Source organism: Miniopterus schreibersii, assembly GCF_964146895.1.
Source record: "Miniopterus schreibersii genome assembly, chromosome: 6".
Classification (NCBI taxonomy): Eukaryota; Metazoa; Chordata; class Mammalia; order Chiroptera; family Miniopteridae; genus Miniopterus; species Miniopterus schreibersii.
The window spans coordinates 87,388,264-87,407,944 of NC_138107.1; the positions used below are offsets into that span (position 1 = coordinate 87,388,264).

The 19,681-nt window shown below is 38.7% G+C and overlaps 1 protein-coding gene across 4 annotated transcripts in view; it reads left to right on the plus strand.

Moving 5' to 3' along the window:
* Positions 1–19,681, plus strand: part of MAP3K4 (mitogen-activated protein kinase kinase kinase 4) — a 72,834-nt gene that overhangs the window by 2,914 nt on the left and 50,239 nt on the right. For all 4 annotated transcript variants that reach the window (XM_081140694.1, XM_081140691.1, XM_081140693.1 and 1 more), the window contains exon 2: positions 19,163–19,353. In XM_081140694.1, coding sequence (XP_080996820.1) covers positions 19,163–19,353 — 191 coding nt within the window. The remainder of the gene's footprint in view (positions 1–19,162; positions 19,354–19,681) is intronic.

The following is a 19,681-nucleotide window of genomic DNA, read 5'->3' on the forward strand; positions in this document are numbered from 1 at the left end:
TTTTTGAACCAATGACTTTGTCTATTACTTTATGTAATATGGTTCTTGTAAGTTCATTTGAAAATCTTGAGTTTTGCTACTGAAAAAGCACTTGAATATCCTATCGCTTCTAGATGTCTCTTTCAATTTGAATGTCCCCTTTGAGCCTGCTTGTTTCGGTGTTTACTCTGGATGCCACCTATTCTCCCTAGTGAAATCCACTGTACGGTGCAGCTGTGGACTCTCCCAGCCTCATCAGTGATGAACAAGGCTTGAAACCATTACAGGGGCAGATACCATGGGGGGCTCTAAGCAGAGAAGCAGTGAGCATGAAGCAGCAGTGACAGGAGGCTTCAGTGATGGCAGAAGCTCCCTCAGGCTCTGGAATGGGGATGACTTGTTTCTCAGGGACTCTGTGGTTCCCTTTAATTGTCATATTGTTGGAAGTTGCTTCTACTTCCTTCACATGTGTTCTCTTGGTGTCTCGTAGATCTTGTTCTGAGCTCTACTGAAATATGGGGATATAAGGGCTTGGCTGCTTACTGGATCCATTTACCTTAATAACTTCCTGTTATTTAATTCCTCATCCTTTAATGATCTTTTTATTCATAGCCTTCTGTTGTCTCAGATATGACCCAGGTGGTATATATTCTTTTAAAGACACTTTCACGTTGCCATTCAGTAGGTTATTGGGAATGGTTTCTTAAGAGAGAAAATAGAAGAGATGTCAGAAAAGAAGTCTGGCCAGTGACTGCTGTGGGTCTTTAAAATCTGACATTTTCTTGGCCGGATAAGGTAAGCAGCGTCCAGGTACTGTGCCTCAGCTCCTGCTCAGCTTTTTCCACACCTGGTGGGCCAGTGTGCTCTCTAGCCTGTAGAAAGCCAAAGTTTAATTAAGAGATAGATTGATTGATTGATTAAGCTTGACGCCAACAAGGAGATTAGTTGAATGATCTTAATGACTAATGTTAACACCCCAGGGAGGTTGACAGGAATCTCTGTCAAGCATATACCCTGCTTCTTGGTGAGTGGTGGGTGGTAGTCTTACTCTGAAGCTTTCATTTCTGTAGACTTCAGACAGGCTGCTTTTTGTGTGTTTGTAATTCGTCACTAACTTCCCTCAGTTGGGTGAGTTATAGTGTGTTTTTAATCTTTGGTCTTACTTTAATTAGTTTATGACAAACCTTGCTTTTCCTGCTTTACTCTGAGATATATCATATCCTTGTCCCTTAAAGACATTTAAAAAATCCCGAGTGGTAGATTTTTACTAATGGTAAATCTCAGAGGATCACCTAACAGAGGATCACCTAACTGTCTCTGCCCTCCCATAGTCCACCCCCTGCCCCACCTCCCCGCAAGAAGCTGGCATAGTTTCTGTAATAGGTGTGGCAAAGATGTCGGTGGCTGGTGCTTTCATAAAATGCTCTTTGACTCTTGTGAATACCTGTTCGAAAAAGATAGGATGATATGTGGTTCTGGATTTAAGTTATAAAATTAAAATTTAGAACCACGTTAGAGTTCTATGCAGCTATTAAAAATTATATTTTGCATTACTTTGAATTATTACTAAAATTGAAATAGATGAAACTCCATATGTTATATAAAGAGAAGTTGCTGCCAAATTTAAAATGAACAAGTTTTCTTTCTTGAAATTCATTTTCAGTATCTATGAACTATCTGAGCTAACTATATCCAGCTGGTTTTCTTTAATTATTTAGTTCATCCTGGGTAACAGAATTTACCCAGTGTGGCTCAGTTGGTTGGGCATCGTCCCAGGTACCAAAACGTTGCCGGTTCGATTCCCAGTCAGCGCACATGCCCTGGTAGGGGGTGTGCAGGAGGCAGCTGATCGATGTTTTGCTCACACTGATGTTTCTCTCTCTCTCTCCCCCTTTCCTCTCCTCGCTCTAAAAATCAATAAAAAATTTAAAAAATAAATTATAGATTAGAAACAACATCAACAGTAATAAAGGGCTTGCTTTATTGGTGGTCTTTTATATTAATAGCACTATTATTTGGAATCAAAACTATTCTCAACTTGTATGTTATGTTAAAATGCTTCCCCCTTTTTAATAGGCATATCTGAAACCACTGTATTTTAAAAGGAACATTATTCCTCTGGAAAGTAGGTGTGGTAGGCACATTCTTACTTCCCACAGACCTCACTAATGTAATGGAGTTCAGTTTGTCGTTAGGTTCACTGACAGCATAGGCAGAATGAAAATTTGTTTTTGACCTAAAAGGACATTCATTTATCATATTTTGCAGACATCAGTAGAAGTATTAATCTCATGGATCATATGGATGCCAAATGTTTGTAAAATAGAAGGGAAAGCTATTAAGAATATATTAGGCATTCTGTCAAAAGTGTTTCATAAGTGAATTTCATCTCAGCATAATTTCAGGGGAAATAAACCTGCTATGGAGAAAAGTGGATACTAAGCTTTGGAGCTGATCAGATTTGATGATTTCAGTGGAGCTTTCTTCCCATGCATGCAGGCTATTTGAGGGTACTGCTGAACTGTAGAATGTTCTGATTAGGGCTTATTAGAGGTCAGCTAGTTTAAAATGTAAAGTTGTAGAAATTGTCAACCTTTTTAACCTTTCAGTGGAAATATTTTGGAAGAAAATTCAATGCATGCATTATTTTTATTATGCCATTAACAATTCTAAAGTCTTTTTATGTAGGAACATAAAAATGTAGATATAGCTTGGTTTTCTCACAAAGTATTTAGAATTAATATTTTGAATGTCTAAGTATTTAGTTATTATTCAGATAATTAAGCATGTACTGACACAAGTCTTATGGTTGTAGGACTCAACATTCATTTAGCCCAATTTTCCAGCCATTGCTCAGACATAGACTTACAAGAGTTTAGAGCTAGAAGGGAACTTGGAGCTCATCTGGGCCACTCCTTTTATTTTAGAGATGAGAAAGCCTGCCTAGAGGCTGCAGCTCCTCATGGTCACAACCCAGGATCTAGGCTCTTGCTTCCCTTTCCCTTATGTCACGTTGTGCTCCCCTTGTTAGGGTCCAAGGCTAAGGTACTCATCAGCCACCTGACCCCTAGCCCAGTGCCCGCTCAGGCCCATGTGACCAGCTGTGGAATACTTTCATGTTCTGGATTAATTAGACTTTACAGGATAGAGCAGTGATGAAAGATTCATTTTCAGGAATAAAGGGGAACAAACCACCCTGAAATCTCCCCCAAGCTCATTGTACACAACATTTCTCCCCCATAAAACTTTATTTCAAGTTCACAAAATAAAGAGGAGCCAATGCTCAAACCTTTTTAGATACCTATTCTTTTTTGTGCTCAGTCTTTAGTTGAAGCAGCAGTAAGGTTGCAATTTGTTCTGTGGTAGTGATACTAAAACTAGCTGTTTTGTGACCTACAGTAAGAAATATATTTTACAACAGTACGTGTGTGCTTCCTACCTGAAATAAAAATTTATGAAATGATGCTTGACCTTGTAATATATGATACACTTTGATAATTCTTGTTCTGTTCTATGAAAAAAATTTTCGTCATGACCCATTGAATGGATTTAATTACCCACAAATGGGTTGTTACTCTCATTTTGAAAAACAGCTCTGCCAAAAATAAAAAAGATGCTATTGTACTTTGTCCCTTGTCTCTTGAGATTGGGTCAGGAGAACAGTCGCAGTACTTTTCCATAAATGATCCGAAGGCATTTTGAAGAAGTGAGGCAAGGTTAGGATCCAAATATTCCTTCCTTGAAAATAATATTATTTCCCGAAGACAAGAGTAAGTCTCTGAAGGGGTTATCTTGGTTGCTTATCTGTTAAACACAAAAATTGTAAAGATGAGTTTAAAATTTAGGATTAATTTTAGAGTAAATTTGAGTTGGAATATATGAGCACCTTAGGTAATTTATTCATTTTTCTCTAAAACACTGGTGTATTTTTAAATTTTTTTCCAATAGAGCAGTCCTCAAAAAAAAAAAACAAAACTCATTCTTACCGTGTGTGTGTGTGTGTGTGTGTGTGTGTGTGTGTGTGTGTAATTAACAGTGGTTTTGACTAGTGGTAGGATTTTTATTGCCTTCCTTATACTGTTCTGTTTCCCAATTCACTTATCTGAAGAAGTAGGACATCAGAAGTGAATTGGGGAGAAATGCTTCTGGAAATACCAGAAAGATTTGCCACGAGGCTTCAACCTCAAAACTGAGCTTTTAAAAAGAAGCTCTTTTAATTGGCTCTTTTACTATTTAGGTGTTATTTAGCAGAAAACCAAGGACTATGCATATATTGAGGAATGATTACTAAAAAAGGAGTGTCATTAGCCTGACTGTGAGTGAAATGTAAAAACTCAACCTTAATTGTTCTGAGTAGTGGTTAGTAGTGACTCACTGCTTCATCCCATTACCCATTAAACCTCCTGGACTGCTCATTTTCTTTGCAGACTCACTCATATATTAAGTGTGCACCACATGTCAGGCAGTGCGGAGCTGAGACCAGGGGCTCCGTGGTGGGTAAAGCAGACATGGGCTCTGCTTAGCAACCAGGCCCTCTACGAGCCTTGATTAGGCCCAGGGTTTTCTGAGTTGATCTCCATACCCTCAGATTTAGATAGAATTAGGGGGGCCATGTGTTTCAATTAAAGTCACATTTGTGAAGAGACTGCACCGCATCCCCTACATAAATTTGCCACTCAGTAGTGGCCAAATTTGAGGCTCCTTTAAGCTTGAGACCTGCTGAACCCCATGCCTATTAGAACTTAGAGTCTCTGTCTACACTGAGTATCTTCCCAGTGCCCGAGCATGCTGGATTCCTTCACAGCTTCTTGCCTTGTGTAGATTGGTCCCAGTACGTCAACTGTCCTTATTTCTCTTTTTTGTTGGAATCATTCCAAATGGCACTGATCTTGTGAATATTTTCATACTCCCCCAGGCAGATGATACTTTTTATTATATATAAGAGCATAATGTAAAATGTTCCCTGCCTTCAAGGAATTTATAATCTAGTTAAAGAGAAGAGCGATAAGGTAATGGAAACTCCCTAATTTATTGTCTGGTGCAGAAATGGTAATACATTTACATCTGTCATCTACCTATGTGCCGTCATTCAAACGGTATAACATGTTTTATATAGTGGCTACAATGAACTTGTGAAATAGGTGTGCATTTTTCAGGAGAAGAAAGTCGTTAAGAGATGAATTAGTTCAGAATGCCTGGGGCCAGGACTCATTTATAGTTGTTATACTTCAGAGTCTGTGTGTGGTTCTTTACTCTGTATGCTATCTCCTTAGTGGCATATAGTAAGCTATTTTTGTTGATATTTGGAATAAATTTAAATATAGAACAGCTGTTTTCATACATTGGACAGTAGGCCATACATGATTGTCATCCCTGAGACAAGGTAAACAGACAAGGCGAGCTCTGTGATTACCCTGGCTTTCTGCCTGGAAGCCTGTTCCAGGCTGGTGCAGGGAGGGGAGTCCCGAGCAAGTCAGAGTGGTCTTGCTGGATTGAGGAGGCAGATTGGAGTTCAGGGAGGCAGTTGGAGATTGAGGTCAGAGTTTTGGGGAGGATGGAATGATGTAGAAAAAGAGCCAGAAATCTACATAAGGCCTCCCTGAGTCTTTGAATACAGAATGCACTTGCATAGGCTAATAATTCCACAATGTTCAGCAAAGAGCCATTGGGGAACTGTGAGCTGAAAGGTCCCCAGAGCTCACGTGGGGCTGAGAGGCATTTGAGTTCCCATTGGTCAAAGTGGAAAGTCTGTTGTGTTGACCACTTGGGACATTCAGTATTTGGAAGGTTCACATCTGAGTAGTGGGGCTAAACTATTCCCTAGAGTAAAGGCATGTCTGCAATTACCGTAACCAAGCTTGAAAACAAGTCTTAAAGGATAAAATAGAGTTGGAAATAATTTAACAGCCTGCTAAAAAACAAAGTCCAGTACTCCTTAAAAGAAGACAGTGATATCTAGATAATCAACAAATAGAAAGTAATGTTCAACATCTAGTAAAAAATTACTAGACATGCCAATAAGCAGGAAGAGATGAGCCCATAACCAGGAGAAAAGTCAGTCAATAGAAACAATCCCAGAAATGTTGGAAGTAGGAAAAATAATTGTTAAAATAGTTACAATTATGTTCAGTATTTAAATGAAAACATGAACATTGGAGAGTAATCAAAGATATTTAAAAAGGCCCAAGTGGAACCTCTGAAAATGAAAAGTACAGTATCTGACATGATAGACACTGGATGGGATTGTAAACAGAGTAGACACTGCAGAAAGAAAAATTACTGAGTTTGTGGACATAGCAAGAGACACTATGTAAAATGTTGTACAGAGAGTATACCGACCAGACAAAAATGTACAGAGCATCGGTGACATGTTGGGTAATAGCTGACAGTCAGCATGTGTGTAATTCAAGTTCTTGAAAAAGGAAAGAAACTGAAATAATGGCTGTAAATGTTTCATATTTGATGAACACCACGAACCTGTAGATTCAAAAAGTTCAGTGAGGATAAACACAAAGAAAACCATCACTTGGAAAATTTCTGCTTAAATCTCTTATTCTTTTGGCTGTACCCTGTTGTCAGTCTTATAAATAATTTTATTCTTGTAATGTTTCTTCCATCTGCTTTCACACCTTTAGTATTGTATTATATGAACCAGTCTCCTTTTCTCATTCACCAAACCCTGTGTTCCATGTTTGCTTAAATCTTTTCTCCCAAAAGGCTTTGCCTTTATTATATTTAGCTATAATCTTTATTATGAACCATTTAAGGATTTTTCTAATTATTCCTATATTAAATGTGTTACTAAATTGTTAGTTTATTTCAATTAACCATTTTTACAGGGAATGAGGAGGACAGTATCGTTCCAAACATATTGAAAAGTGCTCTCTTGTTTGGTTAACTTCTTGGCATTTATGTGATTTTTAAAAGTCAGTTTTGTGTAAAGCTGGTAGACGTGGTTGGAGGGGGGATTGTCTCTGTACTTGGCTAGTGTGGAAGCGGCCTTGTAGCTGGAGTGTAGACTTTGAATTAGTTAAGCACCTAACATGTTTATCCATTGAGTGTCTAATATATGTCAGGATGAGATATTTTGAGAAGAGAACCCTGCTAAATGTGTGGTAAATATTGTCTAGGTCAGTGCTTCTTAACCTGTTTTGAGACATAGATGGCATTTAAGAATCAGATGAAAACTGTGGTCTGTTGACTCTGAAAAATGCATATGATAAAAATTTACATTCAGTTGCAGAAGACTCAGAGTTCCCATGATTGAGATATAAAGTAATATAGTTTTCATACTTTTAACTGTTTTTTGCATTCCCTATATTTTGTACATGTTGCATTTAATTATATGCTGTGAGACATTTCTGAAACTGTACATGGTGTTTATATTTGGAATACACGGGACATTCGGCCCCACAGTTCCAGTAAATTTCACATTGGCCTTATGTATCCAACCACAGTTACCAATTATGTTCTCCTTCGTGAAGAAAACTTAAAAATTAAAAATAGGAGCTTTTTATTTTTTCTTCTAAAATTTTTTTAGATTTATTTAAATATATTCCAGTTTAAATAGTTTTTAATTAGAAGAAAGTTATATTTTTCATGAGAAAAATTTTATTTGTGTGTGTCTTTAATTATATCTTTGATGCTGGGTAGTATTGTCCTCTTAGATGTTATAACCTGCCATTTTTAAGGATTTCATAACTCCTAAAGGCATTGTTCCTCCCAAGCAAACAATTCTTTTCCCTCTGTTGGCTCCTGGCAGGTGAATTGTCCTGCCTGTGTGAATAACACAGACAGAGTAACTGTGTTTACATTGACTTTAAGATTAAGTAGTTGCAAAACCTTGCTCATGAAAAAGTCAAAGTAGTGTTAGAAAATTGTATGTATCTGTATGCCCATCCACTAGTGTCGGGAGATGTCAGTACTTTGGAGAGAAAGCTAGGTTCACTGACGCCCTCCCTACTTCCTGCCCTTCCTGGCTGCTGCTTCCTGTTAGGGTGAAGGGCATGGTGTAATCTGACAACTGCCCGCCCTTGGTGCTCTTGTTCACTCTGCCCACTCTGCTCTGGGCATCATGGCTTGTCAGTTTCTCAAATGAGCCTGTGCTCTTCTGTTTCAGATCCCTCTACGTGCTGTTCCTTCTGTCTTAGCCACTTTCCCCTCCCTCTTTGGGTCAGTGCCTTCAGAGCTTGGAGGTTGCATTTAAGGGCTCCTTCTTGGGAGAAGCCTCTGTTACCATCTTCCTGATGCTCGAGGCTAGATCCTGTCCGCTGGTGTGCTTTGGTAGTCTTCCTTAATAGCTTAATTCAGAGCTGTGCTTTAGAGATTTGTACATGTGCGTGCTTATATGCTAATGTCTGCTTCTTTCTACTGAGTGAAATCTCCAGGAGGGCAGGAATGGGAACTCTCTTGTTCAGTACTGTATTTTCCCTCAACTCCTGGTACAGCACTTGTCTAGCAGGGCCATTGCTGAATGAAGGAAACACCGGCCGTCTCATGATGCTCTGTTCGGGGTGTTCCAGGGAAGGAAAGGTGATGTAGTTCTTATAGTTGATAGGGAAGGTAAGTAGCTACCTGAAGGAGAGAGTATTTGAGTTCGACCTTCTATTTGCTACTCAGAAATAAGTAAGCCATACAAAACCCTCACTTATCCCCCCTGTAGCTACACTAGGTCTCTCTAGGCCTGAATTTGGTTAGACTCAATATCTTACCCAGGCTAACACCTTTGTTTATAGGGCAGGAAATTTAGACTTAGAGTGGTTAGAAGGTTTCACCAAAGCTATGAACCCTACAGCTGACCAGAGAACTAGATCTCTGAACTGTCCCCCAAGTTCTTTTTCAAGTTGGTAGGGACCTCATCCCACAGGTATGAGTAATACCTTCTTATTCCACAGGGGGGAGTAATTTCTGTTCCTGCCACCGAGAGAGGGCAGAGGTCCCAGTGACCTAGGAGTGTGATGAGCTGAAGGTGGGAAGGGCCTGGGCCTTGGACTTAGACCTGGACTCCATTTCTGGCCCAGGCACCTACAGTGGAGCAGACAAGTTACCTCTGTGTGCCTTTTTCCTATTCTGTAACATAGGGATTGTGATGGTACCTGTGGGGGTTGGGAAAATTAAATGGGATAAAACTTGTAAAGTGCCTAATTGAGTAGTGTGTAATAATGGGTATTTGATAATGAGTGCCTTTCACAATCAGTGAGAATTGGCCTTCTGGAGAAAGAATCCTTTCCTAAAATTGTGCCATAAGGCTCTGCCAAGGATTAAATGAAATTATGTATGATATTTAGCATGGTGCCTGGCAGATGGTCAGTACTCAGTACCTAATGGTAGCAATTATACTCTTACAATGAAAATTGCTCATTACTGTGTAACAAATTATACAGCTGATTAAAAACATAAACAGAAATCTGGTGTGTATCCCAGTTTTGGAAGTCGCTATTTTAAATGGCTTTTCCTCACCTACCACTTAAAAAACTTCTAAAACTACAGTCGCCAGTTATATTCATAAAGAATTGCTTAATGTTATAATTAATGTTAACATTTTCCCATTTAGTCCTGCTCTTAGTCTTTTCTTGTAGAGTAACACCAAATTTATTCATAGAACTATTCCATAGAATGTCATTAAATTAATTCTTTTATATATATCTTTATTGATTTCAGAGAGAAGAAAGGAGAGGGAGAGAGAGAGACAGAAACATCAGTGATGAGAGAGTCATTGATCAGCTGCAGCCCGCAACCCGGGTATGTGCCCTGACCAGGAATCGAACCCCGATTGCCTCGATCCTAGGTCGACACTCAACCGCTGAGCCATGCCCGGCTGGGCAATTCTTAAGAAAAACTTTTTATTTTAGAAAAGTTGATTTAGAGACAGTTAAAAAGGTAGTACAGAATTTCCCTGTGTCCTGTTTCCAGTTTCTCCTATTGTTGAACTTCACTGTGTACATCTGTGAGAGCTAATGAAGCAATATTGATACATTATTATTTACTAACCTCTGTACTTTATTCAGATTTTAGTCATTTTCCTCTAGTGTTCTTTTCCTGTTCACAGATCCCATCCTGGATACCACATTACATGCAGTCCCCATGTCTCCTTAGCTGCCCTTGGCTGTTGCTCAGACTTTGTTTTTGATGACTTTAACGGTTTTAAAAAGTACCAGTCAGGTATTTCGTGGACTGTTCCTCAGTTTGGGTTTGTCTGCTGTTTTCATGGTTTGACTGGACTTCGGGATTTGGGAAGGACAACTGCAGAGGTAAAGTGTCCTTGTCATCATATGAGGGGCGCATGCTCTCAATATGAATTATCACTGATGATGTTAATTAGCCATGATCACCTGACGGCTAATAGAAGATTGTGGGGTTTCTTCACTGTAAAGTTACTTTTTTCTCTACTTGAAACTAAGTCACTAAAGGTGCAACCCACATGTAAGTGGTGGAAAGTTAAACTGCCTCCTCAAGAGGGGGAATATCTACATAAATTACTAGGATTTTTTTTCTGTACAGGAGATTTGTCTCTTCTCCCATTTATTTATTAAGTATTTATATCTCTTTGGGCTCATGAGTTCATGGTTATAATCAGTACTGCATCGTTTGTTTTGTTGCTCCAATCCTTCCAGCGTTGGCTAGCAGGAGCTCTGCCCCTGTGTCCTTCTAACGTGCTCCCATTGTTTTGGTTTTCGGGTGTGTTTTTTTTTAGCATTTCCTCTCTTGCTGACACCAGGCTCATATTACATCTTTTTTGCCCCAGTCCTGGAGTCAATCAGCCATTTCTCTAGGGAGTCCTGGTTCTTTTATTGGAGCATGGTATTGGAAACCAAGATCTGATTCCCAGATAAGTAAGCTCTTTCTGTGCTAATGTCAGAGCAGGAGGGAGAGATTTAATGTCCTAATTGTCCTAATTTCTTTTCCTACATTTCTTTCCATTCTCATATGCTTGTATTTTCTAGATTTATCTTCCTAACAGGTGGAGCTCATATTTTGAATGCATTGTGTGTCATAGGACATATTTATAGTTAACTGTTTTTAATTTTTTTTTTAGAGAGAGCGAGAGAAGGGGGGAGAGAGACAAAGAGAGACATCGATTTGCTGTTCCACTTATTTATGCATTCATTGGTTGATTCTTGTGTGTCCTCTGACTGGAGACAGAACTTGAAACCTTGGAGTATCAGGACAATACTCTGACCAACTGAGGTAGTTGGCCAGGGCCTATAGTTAACTATTTTTAAAACCCAAATTAGGAAAAAAGATAACATGAGCTAAGGAGATTCAAACAGTTCATGTGTTTGTTACAAAGTGGCTCTTCAGTTACATGATTTCTAAGAATGACAGGAAAGTAATTCATGATATAAAGTGTTTTTTCCACAAATAAATTCTAATTAGAACACAGGAATTAAAAGTGTTCTCATGTGTGAGAAGAGTAGGTAGGGGGAGATCGTGCTTCTTTTTTAATACCTCTAAAGTTTTATACACTTTTCTTGTTTCTCTTTAATGTTTTTATGCACTTGTCACCGTTTAAGACCCTTTGTGTTTCCATATTCCAAATTTCCCTGCCTTAGCCATAGTTCTCTTTAGGTAAGTCGCAAACAACCTTTTGAATGAATTGTCATTTTTATTTTATGCTACTTCTTTTAAAATATTTTTTGTTGTTGGCATTTCATTGCAAAATGCATCCACAATGAAACTGAAGTGGTGCTTTTTTCACTTCTTGCATTGAAAGGACATCCTCCCCTCTGTGCTCCCTGCATCACTCCACCAGTACAGCCAGGTGCATCTAGGAACGATGTTCATTCTGTTTTGATTGTCTCCTTACTAATCTGTTATACATATCTAGTATTGACTTGCAAAGTTTTGAATATAGACTAGATATACTCTCACATTTTTTTGAAGGTATAAGACCTAGTAAAAGTAAGAAAGCACGCCTGAGAAATGTCTTATTCTTTGTCCACTTGTTTTTGAGTCCTTAACTCTTTGCGGCAAAATTTCAGAAATAATCATTTGTCTTTCATCTGTAACATGACTCATATGTATTTAAATGTCCAAAGCATTTCTCCCTCTCTCTCTGCTTTAGTTCTTTGTTGGTAGTCTTCTGGTTAACCAAAAGTGACAAATAATGTCTTAAAGCATTTTGTTATATTTATATATGATTTTATAAATTTATTTTCTGAAAGCCTTTATTTGAAAATATTTTATAAACAGCTTATAATTATTTTTATTTCTAATGAGCAAAATTTCTCCATCTGGGGTAATTTATATATATGTTGTTTTTTTATTCTTTTTGTTCTTCTTAATTCAGGACTGAAAAAGTATATTTTGTGAGCAAAGTAAATGACTTCTACCAGAAGATCTAAGTCAGGCAGGCCTTCTGCACTCATCTACCTACCCCCTTCCAAGACATGACCCTGTCCATGTCTTCCATAGAACATCCATCTGCTGCTCACAGCATCACGGATGCTTATGACTAACAGGCTCCTCTCTAGATGCCTGTGATTTTCTGTTCCCACCAGTTGGACCATATGCTTATCAAGAATTCCTGTTCATTCCAAGGTCTGCTTAGATTTATTGTGCAGTTTAGTTGTAATTGCGTAACTGTGAATTCAAAAGAGACTTGTAGTTTCTATATGAACTAATTTGGAATGCTTTGGAAAGTCTAAAGATAGGTCGCAAAAAGAAAATTGCCATCAAGTTAGGAATAGGAGAGAACTCTCACAATTGAGGAAAGAAGACCATAAAAATCCTGAAAAAGTGCTCCACAGAAGTCTTTAGATTCTTGTCCTGTTTTAAAGAAATGGAGAATGGACATTGCAGATGCTACTCTTTGGTTGTGGGGTGTGTGACAGAGTTGACTTTTGCTTCTTTCAGGGACTGACATTAGAAGGCAACGCTTGGGCCCTCATGCAGGTAGTGATGGATTTAAACCCATTCATGGGCTTAACGTGAAAATAAAATGTTCAAGTTTGTGTGTGTGTTGGTTATCTATTATAAATTAGCAAACCATACCAAAGCTTAATGGCTTAAAATAAGAACCGTTTATTATCTGTTATGGTATTGAGTGGTTCTTCTGCTTCTCATGGTTTTGGCTTGGGCTTCGGGGCAGCTGGGAAGTCCAAAATAGCCTCACTCATGAGCTAGCAAGTAGGCACTGGTTGTCAGCTGGGAGCTCAGCGAGGCTGGGAGTAGCTGGGCTGTCTGTCCTTCACTCAGCCTTTCCATCTGGCTCGGCTGGGCTTCGAAGACCGTGGCAGCCTCAGGGTGGTTGGACTTCTGACATGGTTGCCAGTTTGCTCTGGACAACACAGGTGGCCTTCTTAAGGCTCAGACCCAGAACTGGCCCAGAGTCACTTTTGCTACATTCCATTGGTTAAAGCAGGTCACAGGGTCACCCTACATTCAAGAGTAGGGGATTATACAAAGGGTGCGAGTACCAGGAAGCCTGGTCATGAAGGGCCACTACAGTAACAGCCACCACAATGTTTCAATTTTGGTATTTGCATAGTTCATTTTTAATGCTTTTACTATATAGTTTTTAAATTAACTCACTAACCATAAGTCCTCGTGACATTTGATAAAGAGGCTTCAAATAAATGAAAGTATACTCAAATTTATAATTTGATTAAAACTTATATTCTTACTAATAAATATGGGAATGTAGGGGTTTCAGCCCATGTTAATCTGATCCCAAAACCACTATTCCTAACTCCACACCCTGTTCCTGCTGTTCTGGTCAGTTGGCACCTAGGGTTGCAATATCACTAACATTGTCAGAAATAAACAACCTTTAATTCTTATAGCCTTTAAAAAATTGCATTCTTTAAATAATTAAATGTGATTGTACGTCAATAGAATTTAAGCAGTGATTAAGTCTAATGTATCAAAGGTAAATTATTTACCTCACAAATTAATTTACTCAGCAGGTAGTTATTGGCCACATAATGTGCACCAGGCATTGTTTTATTCATAGGAGAAACAGAGACATGGAGCTTCGAATCTAGTTGGGATAGTTTCTTGTTCAGTTCCATAGGAAATCTTTCAAAAGAAGATCTACCTTTGTTTTGTTTTTTTTTTAAAAAAAGATGGATTTTAGCCCTGGCCGGTGTGGCTCAGTTGTGTTGTCCCGTGCACCAAAGGGTTGTAGGTTCATTCCTGTCAGGGCACATACCCAGGTTTCGGGTTCGATCCCCAGGTAGGGTGAGTATAGGAGGTAACTGATCAATGTTTCTCCCTCTCTCTCTGCCCCCCCCCCCCGCTCTCCCTTCCCCTCTCTTTAAAAAAATCAATAAAAACATTTTTTAAAAAGATAAACTTTAGTAAAAAATAAAAGTCTTGAGTGTTTATCCTCAATAATAACCAAGACTCACTAGGTAGGTTTGTAAAGACCCGACACTTTGAATCAGTGCAACAGTTAAGTAGGGAATGTTGGAGAAGCTTAAGGTTTGACAGCAGCTTACCTGAAGGTTAGCTGATAAATGCTCAACTTAAGGCTGATCTGAAGATCAACTGACTTATTCATTAATTGACTCTTACAGTAGGAACCAACCATGCAACCTCAATTTTAGCTTAGCTCCCTTTGATTTATATTGCAGGCCAGGCAAACTACAAGTTCTTAAAAAGGAAACCTAGAAACTATACCCCTTCTGCCTACCCCGCTTCTCTCCCATTACCCCGAATGGCAGAAGTCTCCCTTTAATTATTATACAGAGAATAGGTGATGGAAGTGGTAGAGAGAATCTTACCCAGGTGACTACTATACTGTACCTCATAAGTGGATAAAATATTTTATTTCTAAGGACTTTGCTAAAGAGCTTTTAATGAAGTTAATTTTTAAGGGCTTTTGCGAAACCATAGATATTTTCAAACTCATCTAACCCAACTTCATTTTATAGATGAGCTATTTCAGTCGCTATGTGGTTTACCTACTGTGTCAGAGCAGAACTATTTAACCCCAAGTAACCTGAATTTTTGTCCTTTCACCACACATTTTTTATTTGAAAACTACACCAAACCCACTTGGGTTGAGTTCAAGACATACTTTTCTTAGATTCTATGTCAAGTGCTTTAGCAAAGTACTTTAGCAAAGTTTTGTATTAGAAGAGGAGTGAAGCATTGTTTTATGTGACTGTCAGAAGTATAGTACCAGAAAGGCTCTTCACATTTGCATGTTTTTAAACACAAGGCAAATGTTTCAGGGCAGCTGATGCAGACCTTGTACTGCTTTCCGCATCCAAAATAATTGGTAACCATGGAAACATTCTGAACCAGTTAACTGACCACATTAGCTCATCTCACATGAGCTAATACAAAATGAGGTTTTGAATGCTTTTGGTTAGTTAATTGGAATGATGCAAGTTAATTGAAATGATGCAGGTTCTTTTGAACTTACCACTAGTATTTATTTTTCTAGATTTGTGTGTAAATGTTTGTGTTCTTTTTTTATAAAGAAAAAAGAATAAACTTTGCTTGATTTTTCCCTCCCACCTCTCATTATGTACTGATTCTTAGCTAAGGCTCCCAAACTAAGTGTTTTTCTTTTTCTGCTTTTAAGATTTTTCTCTTCATCACTGATTTTCAGCTATTTGATTATGATGTGCATACTAAAAAACCGGTACTTTTCTTATAGTTCTTCTGCTTGGAGTTTATTGAGCTTCTTAGATCTGTGATCTTATGGTTTTCTTTAAATCGGGAAAAATTTCAGCCCTTATTTCTTGAAAGATTTTTTTTCTGTGCCTGCCTTTTCTTGTTTTAGACTCCAGGAACACACACGTTACACTGCTTGGGGTAGCCCCATAGATTACTGGTGCTCTCTTCTCTTTCATCTTAACCTTTTTCTCAGATTCATTTTAGATTGCTTCTGTTGCTGTGTCTGCAAGTTCACTGATTTTTTTCAGCTGTGTCTAATCTGCTTTAATTCCACCCCAAATATTTTCTATTTCAGGTGGTTTTTCATCTCTAGTTCCCCTTGAGTCATTCCTGTTACGTTTCTGCTGATTTTTCTCCTGATTTTGGCCATATTTTCCTGTTTCTTTGGTGATTTTTGATAGGGTGTCAGACTTTGTTAATGTAATTTATAGGGTACTAGACTTTTCTTTTTAAGAATTCCTTTAAATAATGTTGGACTTTGTTCTGACATGTAATTAAGTTACTAAGTTACTTAGATGGGCTATAAACTAATATTTCCAACAAGTGTGAATACCATCTTGACTAAATTAAGTAAATCCTAAGAAAGTATTAAATATATAGTGTCACCTTTGTGTAATGCCTGTCCTAAAGTTCATTTTAATTATGAATTATAAATGTAGCGGCTGGCAGTACCACATGGCATTTTTTCCTACCTCCTTTTCTGTGATGCATAATAAATACGGAGGGATGAAATGTATTATGTTTTATCTTATTTTAATATGTTTTAATGACAGTATTCATCTTCACTTCCATGTGATTTTTTTTTTTTTTTTATTCAAAATATATCTTTATTGATTTTCAGAGGGAGGAAAGGAGAGGGAGAGAGAGATAGAAACATCAATGATGAGAGAATCATTGATTGAGCCCACAACCCGGGCATGTGCCCTGACCAGGAATCGAACCCCGATCGCCTGGATCCTAGGTCGACTCTCAACCGCTGAGCCACGCCCAGCCGGGCGACCCTTCGGTCTGCAGTCCTGCGCTCTAACCACTGATTCTTTTTTTAACTTTGCACCAAATTTATTTAATTCCTGTTAACTTTTTTTTTAAAGAAAAACCTAAATTTTTATTAAAATTTTAAAAATTATTTATTGTATTTATTGGGATGACATTGGTTAATAAAATTATATAGGTTATAGGTGTACAGTTCTGTATACATCACCTGTATATTGTATTGTGTGTTCACCACCCAAAGTCAAGTCTCCTTCTATCACCATTTGTCCCCCCTTTACTCTCTTTTACTTCCCCCCAGCCCACTTTCTTTCTGGTAATCACCATACTGGTATCTGTGTCTATGAGTTTGTTTGTTTTTTGCTTAATCCCTTCACCTTTTTCACCCAGCCCCCCAACCCCCTTCTTCTCTGACAGCTGTCAGCCTGTTCTCTGTATCTATGACTCTATTTTTTAAAAACTCTTTCCCCCTCACTGAGGATATGTTTATTGACTTTAGAGAGAAGGAAGCGGGGAGAGAGAGAGAGAGAGAGAAACATCAGTGTGAGAAAGAAACATCGAAACATTGGTCACTTGCCTCCCCTATGGGCCCTGACCAGGGATCAAACGTGCAGCTTTTTGGTGTACAGGACAACACTTCAACCAACTGAGCCACCCAGCCAGGGTGGCAAACTTCTCACTTAATGTTAAGCAGATGTGTAAGGAACGTGGGTTCTCTCAGTGGGTGCTGAGTGAGTACAGTGACTTCAAAGGCCTGTGGTTAGCTGTCAGGGTATTTCACTGTATGTCTTGTGTGTATACATATGTGTGGGGCATGTATACTAAAGTATCTAGAGGGATCTTATTCGATTGAAAATCAATTTTTGACCTGTCATAGGGATTCTTTATCAATCATTTCGTGAAGCCTCACTCTCATTACTCCTGCATTAAGCCCGTATTATTGTGTTTAATCCTTCTTGTAGGGAGTCTGAGTATTTATTAACCTTATTTTGTAAATGTGCAATGTGGACTTTTTAAATAATTTGACCAGAGCCCACACAGCTTGTCACCCAGACAGGCAGGATTTGAACCTAAGTCCCTCACGCCACAAACCTTTTGTTGTTAATCATTCCAGAACCTGCCCTAGTAACCACTGAAACAAGTGGAAAGGAAATTAGTGACCTTGGCATTATAGGATGTCCTTCTTAAGCTGCATCAGCTGTTTTTTGGTGAGTGTAGAAGCAGTGGATATAGGGAATCTTGAGGTAATCTATAAGTTATATTTTTTGTATGACTTTGTGAGACTTAAATAATTAGTTAACCTAAGGGAATAGGTGCATTTAAAACTTAGTTCTAATTTTTGTTGTGGTTTAGTTTTGGTTAGCTGTCAGGGTATTTCACTGTATGTCTTGTGTGTGTACATATGTGTGGGGCATGTATACTAAAGTATCTAGAGGGATCTTATTCGATTGAAAATCAATTTTTGACCTGTCATAGGGATTCTTTATAGATTTCAGTACGGTAAATTTGTATAATTCTGCAGCATTTTTACTTTTGAAAGATTATTTTCTGAAGTTTTATTTGCCAGTCCAATTCAATAATAACATATCATACCTTTTAGAGTGGTTTTTATTTTTCCTCATGATTTTGAAATAGATTTGATATTAGGATATGAACTGCCAGGAAAAAAAACCCTGTATATATCTTGGATATAGTTGGGAGTTACATTTATGAAATATAAAGTATATTTTATAAGAATATTCAGAGTGGTGTAGACTGATGATAAATATTTGAAAGGAGCTTGATGACTGATTCCTTGTAGTTTGCTGCTTTAGAATTGTATTTGTTCTCAGTTTATATCATTAGATTTTATTTTGTTAGCTTTGCAAAAATAGAACTTTATTATTTGAGAAGTTGGCTGGGGACGGAGAATTGGCAGGAAGAGTTGGCAGAGAACAAGTTAATGGGGAACTGATTTTGAAGGTGAAGACACATGAGTTCCTTTTCCTCTTCCACAGCCCCCCCCCCCCCCCCCCCCCGCACCTTCACCCGCCCTCTGTACTGTAGTGTGTGTCAGGGAACATGGGAAGGTTGACTTGCCGTGCGTGAGCAGGACTCTGTTTTGCTGCTCAGGTCGGGGGAAGTGTCCCCGTGCTTTCTGTATGTGCTTTGAAGAGGCGCTCTGCAGCCAGGCCCCGCCATGCTTGCCCCCTGCCCCCCAGCTCGTCTGTGGCGGGCGCACAGTGCATGCTTAGTTCCATCTGATTTGTGTCTTTTAGTTCTTTGTTTTTTTTTCTTTAATCTGTAAGTTTTTAGTTTTAAATTTTATTTATGTTAGAAATAGTTCTACAAATAACAGAAACTGCTCATCGCTTCTGGCCATGTGGTAAATGCTGCCGCAGTCAGTCCTTGCTTCCTTTGACTGAAAGAGAAGTTCTGTGAGTTTCCACAAGCGCAGAGAGAGGTTGCAGTGCTGAGGAGACATATCCATACAAAAGTTTTACCAAGAGTTCTTAAATTTTAAGTAGATTAAATTTGAATTCACTTACTATATTTCTGAATATTTGCTTATTGTTTTTCACAGGCAAGAGTGCATACTGGGAGATTCAGCTTGCAAGAATTCTGAATCTGACGTGGAGGAGTTTTCAGATGAAACAAATACAGAGAACCTTTATGGCACCTCTCCCCCCAGTACACCTCGACAGATGAAACGCATGTCAACCAAACACCAGAGGAATAGCGTAGGGAGGCCTGCCAGTCGCTCCAGTTTGAAAGGTAAGTCTTGAAAAGATACACATGAGAGGGCGTGGCACTTCTGGTACATAACCCTTTTTTTTCAACCCTCCTCACCCAAGGATATGTTTTCATTGATTTTAGAGAGAGAGGAAGGGGGAGAGAGACAGACAGACAGACAGACAGACAGACATTGATGTGAGAGAGAAACATCGATCAGTTGCCTCTTGTATGCACCCGGACCAGGGATCAAACTCACAACCTTTTGGTGTATGGAACGATGCTCCAGCCATCTGAGCTGCCGGCCAGGGCCTGGTACATAATCTCTATACACTGTGTAACCATTGATTGATCCTTTGTACCGTAATCT